This window comes from Motacilla alba, chromosome 11 (assembly GCF_015832195.1).
Source record: "Motacilla alba alba isolate MOTALB_02 chromosome 11, Motacilla_alba_V1.0_pri, whole genome shotgun sequence".
NCBI classification, from domain to species: Eukaryota; Metazoa; Chordata; class Aves; order Passeriformes; family Motacillidae; genus Motacilla; species Motacilla alba.
The window spans coordinates 13,307,522-13,319,187 of record NC_052026.1 but is presented as its reverse complement, the minus strand read 5'-3'; the positions used below and the strand labels follow the sequence as shown (position 1 = coordinate 13,319,187).

General features: G+C 42.5%; 1 protein-coding gene across 1 annotated transcript in view; it reads right to left on the bottom strand.

Annotated features, from left to right (window-relative positions):
* Window positions 1–4,506: 4,506 nt before the first annotated feature.
* The window catches only part of GLG1 (golgi glycoprotein 1), a 77,025-nt gene continuing 69,865 nt past the window's right edge, over window positions 4,507–11,666 (bottom strand). The window contains exons 18-26 of the mRNA XM_038148438.1: window positions 11,220–11,312; window positions 10,550–10,687; window positions 9,136–9,259; window positions 8,648–8,790; window positions 8,344–8,445; window positions 7,599–7,706; window positions 6,868–6,988; window positions 5,852–5,958; window positions 4,507–5,373 (exon numbers count right to left, since the gene is read on the bottom strand). Of these exons, the coding sequence (XP_038004366.1) occupies window positions 5,206–5,373; window positions 5,852–5,958; window positions 6,868–6,988; window positions 7,599–7,706; window positions 8,344–8,445; window positions 8,648–8,790; window positions 9,136–9,259; window positions 10,550–10,687; window positions 11,220–11,312 (1,104 nt within the window). The 3' untranslated portion in view covers window positions 4,507–5,205. The remainder of the gene's footprint in view (window positions 5,374–5,851; window positions 5,959–6,867; window positions 6,989–7,598; window positions 7,707–8,343; window positions 8,446–8,647; window positions 8,791–9,135; window positions 9,260–10,549; window positions 10,688–11,219; window positions 11,313–11,666) is intronic.

The following is an 11,666-nucleotide window of genomic DNA, read 5'->3' as shown; positions in this document are numbered from 1 at the left end:
TTATTATGTTCAGAAGTTCAGTAACATCTCAAAATTACACAGCATGGACATGTAAAAAAAAAAAACCCAAACAAACAAAAAAAACCTCAACTGAAACAAGGAGCGGCCAGGATTTATACACAGAAAGGGTAAACAATTTAATTTACAAAAAAAAAAAAAAGTCTCGTTAATGTCACATTTAAAAATAATTATAATAATAAAAAAAGAGACTACGTTCAAACAGCATCTGCTGTACAACAGGAATGCGCTGGGTCTGCTTGGTACGCTGCGGGGGGCTGGGGAGCCCCTTCCCGTGCCCCCGCCCGTGCGGCGCTCCCGCTGCTCACAGCCACGGACCCCCTCCCGAGGGCGGCACGCAACCTTTCCCTTTTCTCCTAGTTCAGCATTTCCCACGGCGAGAGCCAGGTGAGCGCTTCTATCTAACTCAGTCAACGCAGGGGCAGCAGGGCTGGGATCTCAGGGTGCAGCGATTCACCCTGGCAGGGATCTTTGAATCAAAGCTGGGTGCTGTGCAAGGGGAAAATCTTGCCTCTGGCTAGTGAAGAGCAAAGACTTACTCCTCCCTATCCCAGGCAGCGTTCAGGAACTCAATGGAGCAGATTCCACCAGCACAGGACAATGCGCAGTGCCAGCTGAATTCTCTCTGGCACATGTGTGATTTGGGTCTCCCCTAACCACGACTTATCCGTGGAAGCAAAATGGCAGACTTGGCTCCCAAACAAAGACACTGCACAAAGATCAGAACCTGGGAGCTGCCTGGAGGATCTGACCCCAGAACGAGGAATGTGCTCTTACACAAACCCACACTATAGTTATTTAAGTCCACAGAGCTGTACTTTGAATAGGGACAGAAGTGTTAGCTGAAATATTCTGGTTTCATATACCACACTCGTGCACTCATACATACCTCAAAACTACCTTTTTTTTTCCTCAAACAAAACTGATAAAGTAAAAAACCCTACAATCTTCTTTCACTAAGTAATAACGTTGTGTTTTAACAGAAATCGCCATCCAGCTTCAACACAATTCCACTACAACATTGTGGGATTCCAGCAGTCCCTCTAGCTCACCACATTTCTTCCCTCTGTACCTACCTGCAGTTAGTTTCTGCACTTGAGACAGTCACAACCGTTATTTTCCATACAATGCACTTAACTGTGGATTCTCTCAGAGCAGCACTGATTATATCACAGTGTCAGATTCTGGAGGAAATGCTAACATTTTGCTACAGAATTATTCAACCTTCACTAGGGTCTTTCCAGCCCTTTGCAGTGACACAGACACACGGATACTCAACCCAATTGGGTGGGCAGTACTTCGGGTGCCAGGAATTTTGTTCCCACCCAAACTAGTTACTCCAGTAGCCTAATGACGAAAGTGAGGCAGGAGAATCCCAAGCTGAAATTCTCAAAAGGATTTGATTAGACTCACTAGGTAAACAATAAATAAGCTTATTACTGTGAATGAGAATGAACTGTAACAGGCTAGCAGGAGTGGAGTACAGAGGTGCACATCATGCACGGTTCCTGACACGTGCACACACATGCCATCATTTAGGAAGCCTTGTTTACCCTCAAAGCAGCAGCAACAAGCAAATGGAGAGCTGCATGCCTTGCCAGATCCCAAACATCCTGCTCTTCCATCCACGCCCTGAGCACCAGCATCGCCAGGTCTAGAATAAGCTCTCCAAGAGGTTTTGTGATGATCAGGAGAAAAAAAAACCAAACCCAACCAACAACCATCTCCTAAACTGCATTCAGTGGGAGGCAGATTTCTCCAGGGAGAGGTAAAGGTCATGAAGAGGAAAGACTACCACAGGCTCTTCCACACTAATCCACTTGTCCTGGCTGACTGCAGCTACTGCTAACACTCTGTTAAACAGAGAAGTTAAAAAGGCTTTCTCGAATTCAAGGCAACAGCAGTGTTTCTTACAACCACTGCTTGCAGCTTCCTACAAGGGTGCTGAGATAATGGCACAGGTTGCTCTGAGAGGTTGTGGACTCCCCATCCCTGGAGTGTTCAAGACCAGACTGGATGGGACTGTGAGCACCCTGGTCTAGTGTGGAAGGTGCCCACGGCAGGGGTTGGAATGAGATGTGTGTTAAGGTCCCAACTCAAAAGCGTTCTATGACTCTATGATTCTTTCTTTCCTTCTTTCCCTGCAGTGGAAAATGATGACCTGCAGGCAAGATGATGTGTTGGCAACAGCACAACCAGGTTATTTTTGGAAGAGTACTCCTGTGGGTTTCTCTGCTTGCAAAACCTCTAGATTTTTAGGTATGCATGAAAAGGAGGAGAATGTTTCAAGACTGACTGGTATATTTTTAGTTGGGAAAAAAGCAGATTTGGTCATCACCAGTGGTAGAAGACCCCTTTTTAAAACATGAGAAGATAATATACTCAATGACAAAATGGCCTGGACCCCTTGCCAACCTTTAAAAGGTGGGTCTGTGTCTACTGTGACAAAAGGTTTATTTAGTATCCTACTTTTTCTTCCAAAGGCCTCAGGCCACAAACCTGTAACACCGTTACAGCGCACTCACACAAACTGTGAGCCTGACACAGGCAGAAACACCACCAAGCACAGACTAACACACCGCAGAGCACGGACTCCCAATGCCATGCTTCAGGCACCCTTACCATAACCTCCTCCAAATTAAAAAGGAAAAAAAACCCAGAAAGCCTTATATCTGAAAGTAAAGAAAGTCACCTTCAGAGCTGAACAGGGTTTACATTTGGAACTATGGCTACAAACCTACAATTTTCACTGCAATGTCTTGTGGAATTTAGTGGAAGATGCTACTTCTAGACAATAAACCATCTAATTAGGCTTTTCAAGCTAATCAAGTTACAAAATGCCTTCTCAAAAAGTCACAACAGTTTAAAAAAAGCCCTCCAATGGCAATTTAATAACGCTAGATAGACATTTTGGAGAAGTAGGACTCGTGCCAGCAAGCAAGGCTGCACTGAGATCCCACTTCCCTTGCTGGCAGCTCTGTGAGCACACCCATCCTGACAGCAGTCATTTCAACACTCACTCAAGTGATACAACACACACTTCTAATTGCCAAACTAATATTTGTGGGGTTGCACACCTGTGCTACCTCAAATAACCCAATTAATTGTTTCTCTTCTGCTCCACTTCATGCTGACAGACAGCCAGGCAAGCTCCCGTAGCATCAGGGAGGAGGGGCAAGAGAAAGAATTCAGGCTTAAATTCAGTTTTACCTCACCACTTAACTGCAATCCTACCATACACTAACTCTCCACTGAAACTTCATCGCTCAGGCTTTCACTGCTGCTTGTATGTGTTCACAGTACTTTACTAAAAAACCAGAAGTGTTTGTGAGACTCACTAGCACAGCAAGTCTGAACCCATACTAGTTTGCCACCATCCTCAGAGCAGGATGAAGGTATGTATGCAAAAAAGCCTCAGCAAAAAGTCATAGCTAAAGCTCACAGTATTTTGTATATGCCATTCTGTGTGTACAGCATCAGCAGAATCAGGTGTCCACACTCCAGAGTGTCTCAAAACCACCTCCACTGTTCTTCTAGAGAACAATGGGGAGAACTGGAAATGCCAAGTCTTACATAGGAGTGTGCTAAGTGGGAAAATAAAGTTATGGTTCAAACATCAGCCTAAGTTGGAGAGTTTCAGGCACATGGTTTTTACCACAGCACCCATGGGTGAGCATGTCCTAAAGGTGAATAAAACATATCCTCCTGTACACACTGACTCTTGTGCAGCCTCTTCTAGATTGCATCAACAGACCCCATGTTTCAGTCAAAGCACCTGTCTGACGAGCTCCCCACCTCCTTGTACTTGAGGAACACATGATGGTAAGAAGAGGCCACAACTACTGGTGCAGCTTTTCCAAAACACCTTCTCTGGGCTCTTGGGTGTGTCAGGTTCTGGAAGTATAACTATACATAGAACAAATGCACACGTTGATGGTAACTACGCAAGAGCTAAAAGGTACTTCTCTTAAAGATCCAGATGTTTCTGCCTTTCATACCACACTACCATTCTTAAGTCTGCTTCTGCTTGGCAGGACCAGCACCTGTGTCCTACATCCCAGGAAAATGCCAGGTGTTATCACCGTCAGTTGCAGTTGTGGAGATGAAAACCACTCTTCAGTGCTACCATGCAAACCATTAAGACCCAGAGTGTGGTTACAAACCGCTGTGCTAACCCATGAGTAGCCGTTACACAGAGAGAGAGGATGCTGGGTGTTCTGGTGCTTTCTGCATCACTGACGGAGCACTGCACTGCCAGTGTGTCAGTACCATCTACATGCAGTTAAGGGAGGGTAACAGCTTAGCAAAGTAAAATAAAAGGAGTGTTAGAATTTTACTGCATCATTGCTAATAAAAAAGTTGACTGAGTAACTGCTCAGAGCACTTCCTGCCCACTGACACTGTTCGCTACTGACAGGCTCTACAAACCTCGTGTCTACATGGTGTCTTTGATCTATTGAAATACAAGTTGTATAGCTCACATGAGTATTCAATCCTGGTCAGTATTTTATTCTATCTTGCGAGCAGCAGAGGAAGAAAGGAAGGACATCTTTTCAGCCAAAAAAATCCACAGTCACATAAGCAGGATATTCACTAGGAGATGACACCAGTGATTGGTGTCCTTAGGTTGTCCAAGACTATGCTCTGAAGATGCTTTACACAGACGAGCAAGATGTCCAAAACAAGGCCAGCTGTGGTGTAAGATGCAATTTACCCTTTAATTTCCTGCCTCAACTTCACCCAGCCACAGAGGATGACTAGATTTCAGTATGAACCATTACCTAAATCATGTAGTCGGTATGCAGAATATGTCTGTCTTTAAAAATTTACTTAAAAACTGCTTGAGCTGCAGGTCATATCAGTCTGATTTGGAGAGTGAAGGCAGTTCCAACAGTACAACAGAGACTTGTCTACAGGCAGGTAAACGAGAGTCTGCTAACAAAGGGGTAACAAAAGCTGCTGGCTGGGCTGCCAATGTTGCACACAAACTTTCATAGGATGAAGATGCCATGGATGAGATCCAGGATGGGAAAACTGAGCCAACACCTGCTGCTTTTCTAATTTTTTTTTCTAATTTTTTTTTTTTTTATATTCTCCTCTCACAAGAGGGGGTGGGTAGACTATACAGAGGAGGGCTGTACAAAACTGGGCACTGGGCAGGCATTTCTTCAGCAGGCAATCCAGGCTCTACCTGTCCTTGAGCTCTCTTGTCACCCGCTTGGTGATGCGTCCACACATCAGGCCGATGAGGAAGAGTACACAGATGCCAACCGTGATCACAGACAGGATGTAATTCTTGGATGGAGAGGTCATAACTTGCATGGCAAGGTCAGAAAAGCCTTCTGCTGGGGCAACCTGGAGGTGAAAAGGGAATAAATGAGCCAAGCTGTGCTTTCCATGCAACCCTCAGCCATGACATTTACCAGCTTTAGTGTCCGGTACTGGTACTGCGGCATCCTGTTGTTGCTAGAACCGGCCTGAAGCAGAAAAAAAGCAGGCCTGCAATGATTCACCTGAAGGAACTGCTGTTCAGGAGGCACCTTTATAACAGCAAGTTTTCCTGCCCCTATTTCATTGCCCCACACCTTCTCTGCAGGAGACTAAGCCCTGTGTGCAGAAAAGACAGTTTAATTCTGCATTGTTAGGGACACATCCGAGAGAAAATAAGATGTAAGTTCCAAGAAGACAACCTGATTTCAGTTTTTCCAGACCAAACTTAAAATACTAAACTTCATTTGGAAACAAGAATTTCATTACAGTTGAAGTTTTTCATAAATACCTTGCAACAGAGAGATCTAAGGCATTAAAAAATGGCAATCATTTACATATTCACCTTTGCAGCATAGCTCCACATTTCAATACGATCATTAAGGCGTTTCTTGCATTCAGGCTGCAACCTCACACGCTTATCTTCCAGAGCTTCCATTAAGCATGACATTTCTGTAATGTGCAGAAGATGGTGTTATAAAACAGAAACAGTGGCTTTGATAATATAGTGCAGAGAGAGGCTCTTCCATTCTCATGGAGGCTGATGGTTACAAGGCTTTCTAAACAGACCCGGCAGACAACGCCTGAGGCTACCAATTCCACCAAGATTCACGATCAGTATTGCATTTGGAGATGTGAGGAATTTTGACTTCCAAACAGAAACTACAGTAGGTATCCAATATATAATTCATGTAGTTTACATGAGATTTTATGAAGTCTTATAAATCTGCATCTTCAATGAGCTGTACACTCTGAACTCCATGCCACCAGCCTTTAGAAAGAGCTAAGATCAAATTCTGTTCAGAAAAAACACAGCCTTACCTCCTTAGGCTTGTTAGGCGTTTCTTTTGAACAACAATACATTTTGAAAGGTTTAACTTCCTGACTTTTCACACAGTTTTGTGAAAAGGAAATGGGATCACAGTGTTCTGGTGCCTACAGAGGGCTTGGCCAACTAACTCATAAGCTCGTTTAAATGCCCATGTAAGACACAAGACATAAAATTTTCTATTTTTTATTTATTTTATACTTGACTAACCCCTAATTAGATGTTTTGTGCTTTGCAGTGAAGAATTACTTAGCTCATAGCAAACAGACCACAGACTTAGTTAAACCAACTCCAGACTTTAAATGCACAACTGTCAATTCAAGCACTTGCAGGCAGAGCGCTCTCTAAGCTACAGGCTTGGACACAAGGAAAGACTTCTTGACACCCATTCACCTACCACTTTTGCTGCCGTCCCATCCTGTTGTCTACAAATGACTGGTGGAAATATCTTGTATGGAAGATTACACTGGTAAGAAAGGCAGGTTATGTATCTCAAGACTGAGAGGTTACACAAGTACAGCACGAGCACTTACGGCGTCCTCTCCCTGGCGGGATGGCAGCACAGTGGTGTTTGATGTCTAGGGCACAGGCCGTGTGGAGCACTGGATCAACAAAGATATCTGCTTTGCTTTCCTTCAGCATGTTGAGCACTTCCTGCAGAGGAGGGAATTACAAGTATGTCTCAGAAAAAGGAGACAGAACAAAACTCAAGCCGATCAATGTCTCTGAAAGGGGTATCATCTTTTCAAATGCAGCATCGTGAGAAAACCCACCACTGTCCTTGGATAAGAACATAATATCAATGCTGGTTTAGGATTAATTAAGTGTCCTGGTTTGTAACATTCCTTAAAATACTCATATTAATCTAAAAGACAAAGTCAGTGTGCCAGGACTACTTCAGTTAGAGCTGAAATCAGGTGCCATAGTCATGGCACAATTCATATAGCCCTCAAGCACACAGCCTGGGCCTAGGAAAGCCTGCAATGGAGACAGCATCAAGAAACAGGTTAGTAACAAGAACCTTTGGCAACCATAATCAAGAAAGGATTCAAGTCTGGAGTTGCAAAGGAGAAACTTTCAACATAATTTTCGCTGGCAAATTGAAATTGAATTGAATCACTGCAGGCCAGAACCGAGATGTATAGGGAAATTTCAGCACTCTGGCCTCATACTAGCTAGAACATAACCTAGGCTGTGATCTGGAAAAATCACAGACTTCTACAGGGATGGAAGCTTTTTAGAACATCCAATTTATTTTCTTTACCTTCTTGCACATCTCAGTTTTTATTTTCAGAAGATTCACTTTCAGACATTCTTCCACCTGCCCAGTCTGCTCCTGAGCTGCTGCTTCTTCTGCACACAAGCTGGAAATCTATTTTGAAAGAGGTGTTTTAACATAAGCAGTTCACAACAATCATCCTTGCCTTTTAGCGCTTTTATATCTCAATATGTTAGTTCATCACAGGGTGCAGATGAAGAATACATGATGAGATTCCTTCCCCCCCCAAAATCCCCAAAGCCAAATGCAGCCTGGCTCATGCAATATGCATAACCCTTTGAAAGCCAGCAGCAAGAAGTCAATATCACTGTACTGAGGAGGAGGGCAGGGAAAAAAACAGCATGGAAAGAATGTGAAAGTATGAAATAAGTAACACTTGAAGCATGACCAACTCTGTTACCAAAAGTGAAAACTCAAAAAGCCTGACTGTATTCCAGTTAAGGCTGACAAGACCAGAGAACTGACTTCTTTTTGACAACTGGAAAGAAGTATTTTTCCATAGCCACAAGTATAAGATCCCAGATGAAATTATTAACTTCATATTAGCACTGCACAGGAAACTGCAATTCTTGTGCACTGGACAAAAATCACAGCAAAGAATCTGACTAGCTAGAAGCTCAAAGGGATTTTTTTGTTTTACTTATTAGGAAAGCATGTTCTGAGAAACAAAAACCTGTTACACAAAGGGAGCTTTCATCCTGAAAAAGTAGTTCTGGAGTTACTCTCCTACCTCATCAGAACAGTGCATCTGAAGCTGGGGATCCAGCCGATAATCAAGGGCTGATTCCTGGATTATCACTCGAATTTGGTCCTCGCAGTCTGGAGAGAGACGCTGTTTGGAGGAGAAAGTCATTAACTCATTCAATGACCTTTGGAAATCAACCACCCTGTACATTAACCTGTATTCTCTAATATTTCTATAGGAACATAAAAAGCCCCTTTAGCCTGTTATATACGTTGAACACCCCACAAGCCCAAGTTTTATTTGTTATTCAATGACTTGATCAGCACAATCAAGCACCAGTTCTACTCACCTGGTCTGCATATTTCAACTTCAGGCAGGAGATGACTTGACCTTCCAGCTCTGTATCATCCTTGGCCCGATTCAGGATATTTTGGCAGAATTTTGGTATGTCTGCTTTGCATGCCTTCCTGAGCACGGGGTTTAGGCGGTAATCTAACCAGGAGAGATGACAGAACTTCATTAGAGCACACATCTCTTCAGATTACAGAGCATAGCACTCCAAAAGAGATGGGACAGAAATCTCCTGGATGATATTATACCATCAAGGAACAAAATGTTTAGGGAAAATAGTACTTTTTCATAACAGAATTTCAAATTGTGAGGTAAGAGCTTAAGGAATAAGGAGGATTCAACAACATATGCTGACCCTCAAGAACTTGACTAAGGTCAGTGTGTACGCAGAAAACACCAAAGGAGAATAAAACAAAACTGATACTCTTCCAGCCATGCAGAACACCTCTGGCAAGCAAGTTCTGGTTTTATTTCAGAAGAAGATACCTGTGTTCTGTGTAATCTGGCGCTTGGTAATCATCTGCTTGCATTTAGGATCCATCACTTCACTGTTCTTGTTTTGTTTCAAGCACTGCAACATGTTTTTTGAATCCGCCTCTGGACAAAACCGCTACAAAAAAATCCCCAAACCCCAACAAGCTGCATCACTAAAAGCACTTGAAAAAACAAAACCCAAACCCAACCACCAGCTTCCAATTCATGGAAGGGAACAATCACCTGCCTAACAGAGAGGTATACAGCCACCCTGCCTAGCTCCAACATCTCAGTGCTATTCTCTGAATTGACTATGGGCATTAATGTCTGCTTATGGACTGAGCTCTGAGCTGTACAGTCCTGACTGGCCTTATCAAAAGCAAATTGCCTTTATTTTCTAGTCTTCAAAAACAGTACACTTGGAAAGAAATACCCACCAAATTAGGTCTCATACTCAGCTACTTTTGTTCCCATTTCTTTTAGAAACTAAAAAACCAATCTTTTAAGTCTATACACATACTGCTGTGTGAATGCTGCTTGGACAATGCAACAGTAAAGACTTTATTAGTACCACTGAAGACAAACTGAGACCACACACAAGGAGAAAGCAGAGAGGAGCTCATTGACAATAATCAGCCCATTCCCACCTTGAATCAGATAGTCAAAAGTGAACCAGCTTACCCAAAATTCAGACCAAGGTACTAATTTCTTTTGTTAGAAACTAATTCTGTGAGTGTAAGATAAAGCTTTAGCATTTTCAAATCCTCATGATTTTGATGAGATCACACAGATCTCTTTTTAAAAACATGTGTCTGAACTGGAAAGCAAATAACTCTAAGGATGTTCTTCATCAGCCAAAATATGGAGTCACTGCATACAGACCACAAATACTAGTGTTCCAGGGCCTGGAATTCTTGCTACTGTGAAAGAGTGTCTTATATGAACATTCACTGCTGCTTTCTACATGGTGCCACTTCCAGCTTTCATTTCCAATTTGAAGTTATACATGATTTTGCCTGCCCTATCAGTTCAATACAAGTCTGTGTGCACCAGGTCAACAGTAAACCGAAGATTTTACTCTTCTCTGTAATCATAACTTTTTCACCCTTGCTAAAAGCCAATCCAAATCCAAACTGACTGGACGAGAACTGTATTAGGAGCCTCAGCACAGTTTCCTTCACCAATTCTTGTGGCAGTTGGGAAGACAAATTTATTAATGCACATGCTTTGATCAGGAAGTTGAAAGAGAAGAGCCCTGAAGAAACCTCAGCCTGATTCTGAGTTAAGAAACCGATTACTTTGCAAAAATACAATCATATTTCTGAAAAAAGCACAGCAATGTTGTAACAAGCCTTTATGGGAAGCTCAAAGCTGATAGAGCTCTTATATCCCAACTCACCCTCTTAAATGACCACACTACCATTACCTTGATCATCTGCTTGCAGACCCTCATGAGTGTGTAGTCCAGTTCTGGGTCCATCATCTCTGTCTCCTGCAGTTTAAACACCTTCTGGTGGCACCGTGTGCTCAATTGCTTCTTGATTTCTTTCAGGCATTCAATAATCTGCAATGCAATATTGCAGGCATAATGGACACACTGTTGATATAATTCTGTCAAACACAGCCACGTGCTCCCCTAATGACCACCTTTATCTCATTTGGGCAGTTAAGTTCCCAATGCCTAGATTTTACCCAAGTCATTACCAATGCTTATTTCCAGGCCGTGCTTTAAGCTCACCTTTTATCACAAAGATTTAATGAGATGAAGAGGGTCTTTTGGACTTATTCCAGAACCACAAATCCCATCCTGCAGACATTATGCCTACAAAATCTTTAGCAACATTTGCAGTAAACAGCTGCTAATAGCTTGACACCAGCATAAACTGAAGAATGAAGGGCTCACAGCATTGCATTCACCCAGTATTAATGCAAGTGGGCCAGAGGAAAAGAAACAACATTCCGAAGTACTACGAAAATATTTGACTGATATCAAAATGAAAATCTCAAGCTGCACTTACACGGGCAAAAGTGTTCTTCAAAAGTTTTCTGAAATGAAAGTACAAATTAAATTGTAAATTATTAATAAATTCCATTACCTGAGCATTGCCATAGGGCACGTTCTGGCAGTAGTTCTTGATGTCACTTTTACAAGCCTCATACAGTTCTGGTTCAAGTCTGATATCCTCAGTCTGCAGGAAAAATTACAACATGAGCCTTAAAGTAGGACTTGAGACTATTTCACTTTTTTAACCTCTTAACTGAAGACCTCTACTCACAAAAAGTAAGCAACCCTCACAACAGGCATTGAGTTTCTTTGAATATAAGGGTCTTGGATGTGAGAAGTGGTGTTAGGAAATCAACTTTGGAATTCTCTGCAACAATTCCTCAGCTTTTTAGACTGAAGAAAGAGTTTAAATCAAATTATAGAGCTAGCAAGTTGTTTCCAATGCTTCTCCAAGAAGGGCATCATCACAACTGTCCAAGACAACTAAGATCTTTCCACATGAAAGCTAAAGGACATATTAAGAGCCACCCATCTAATA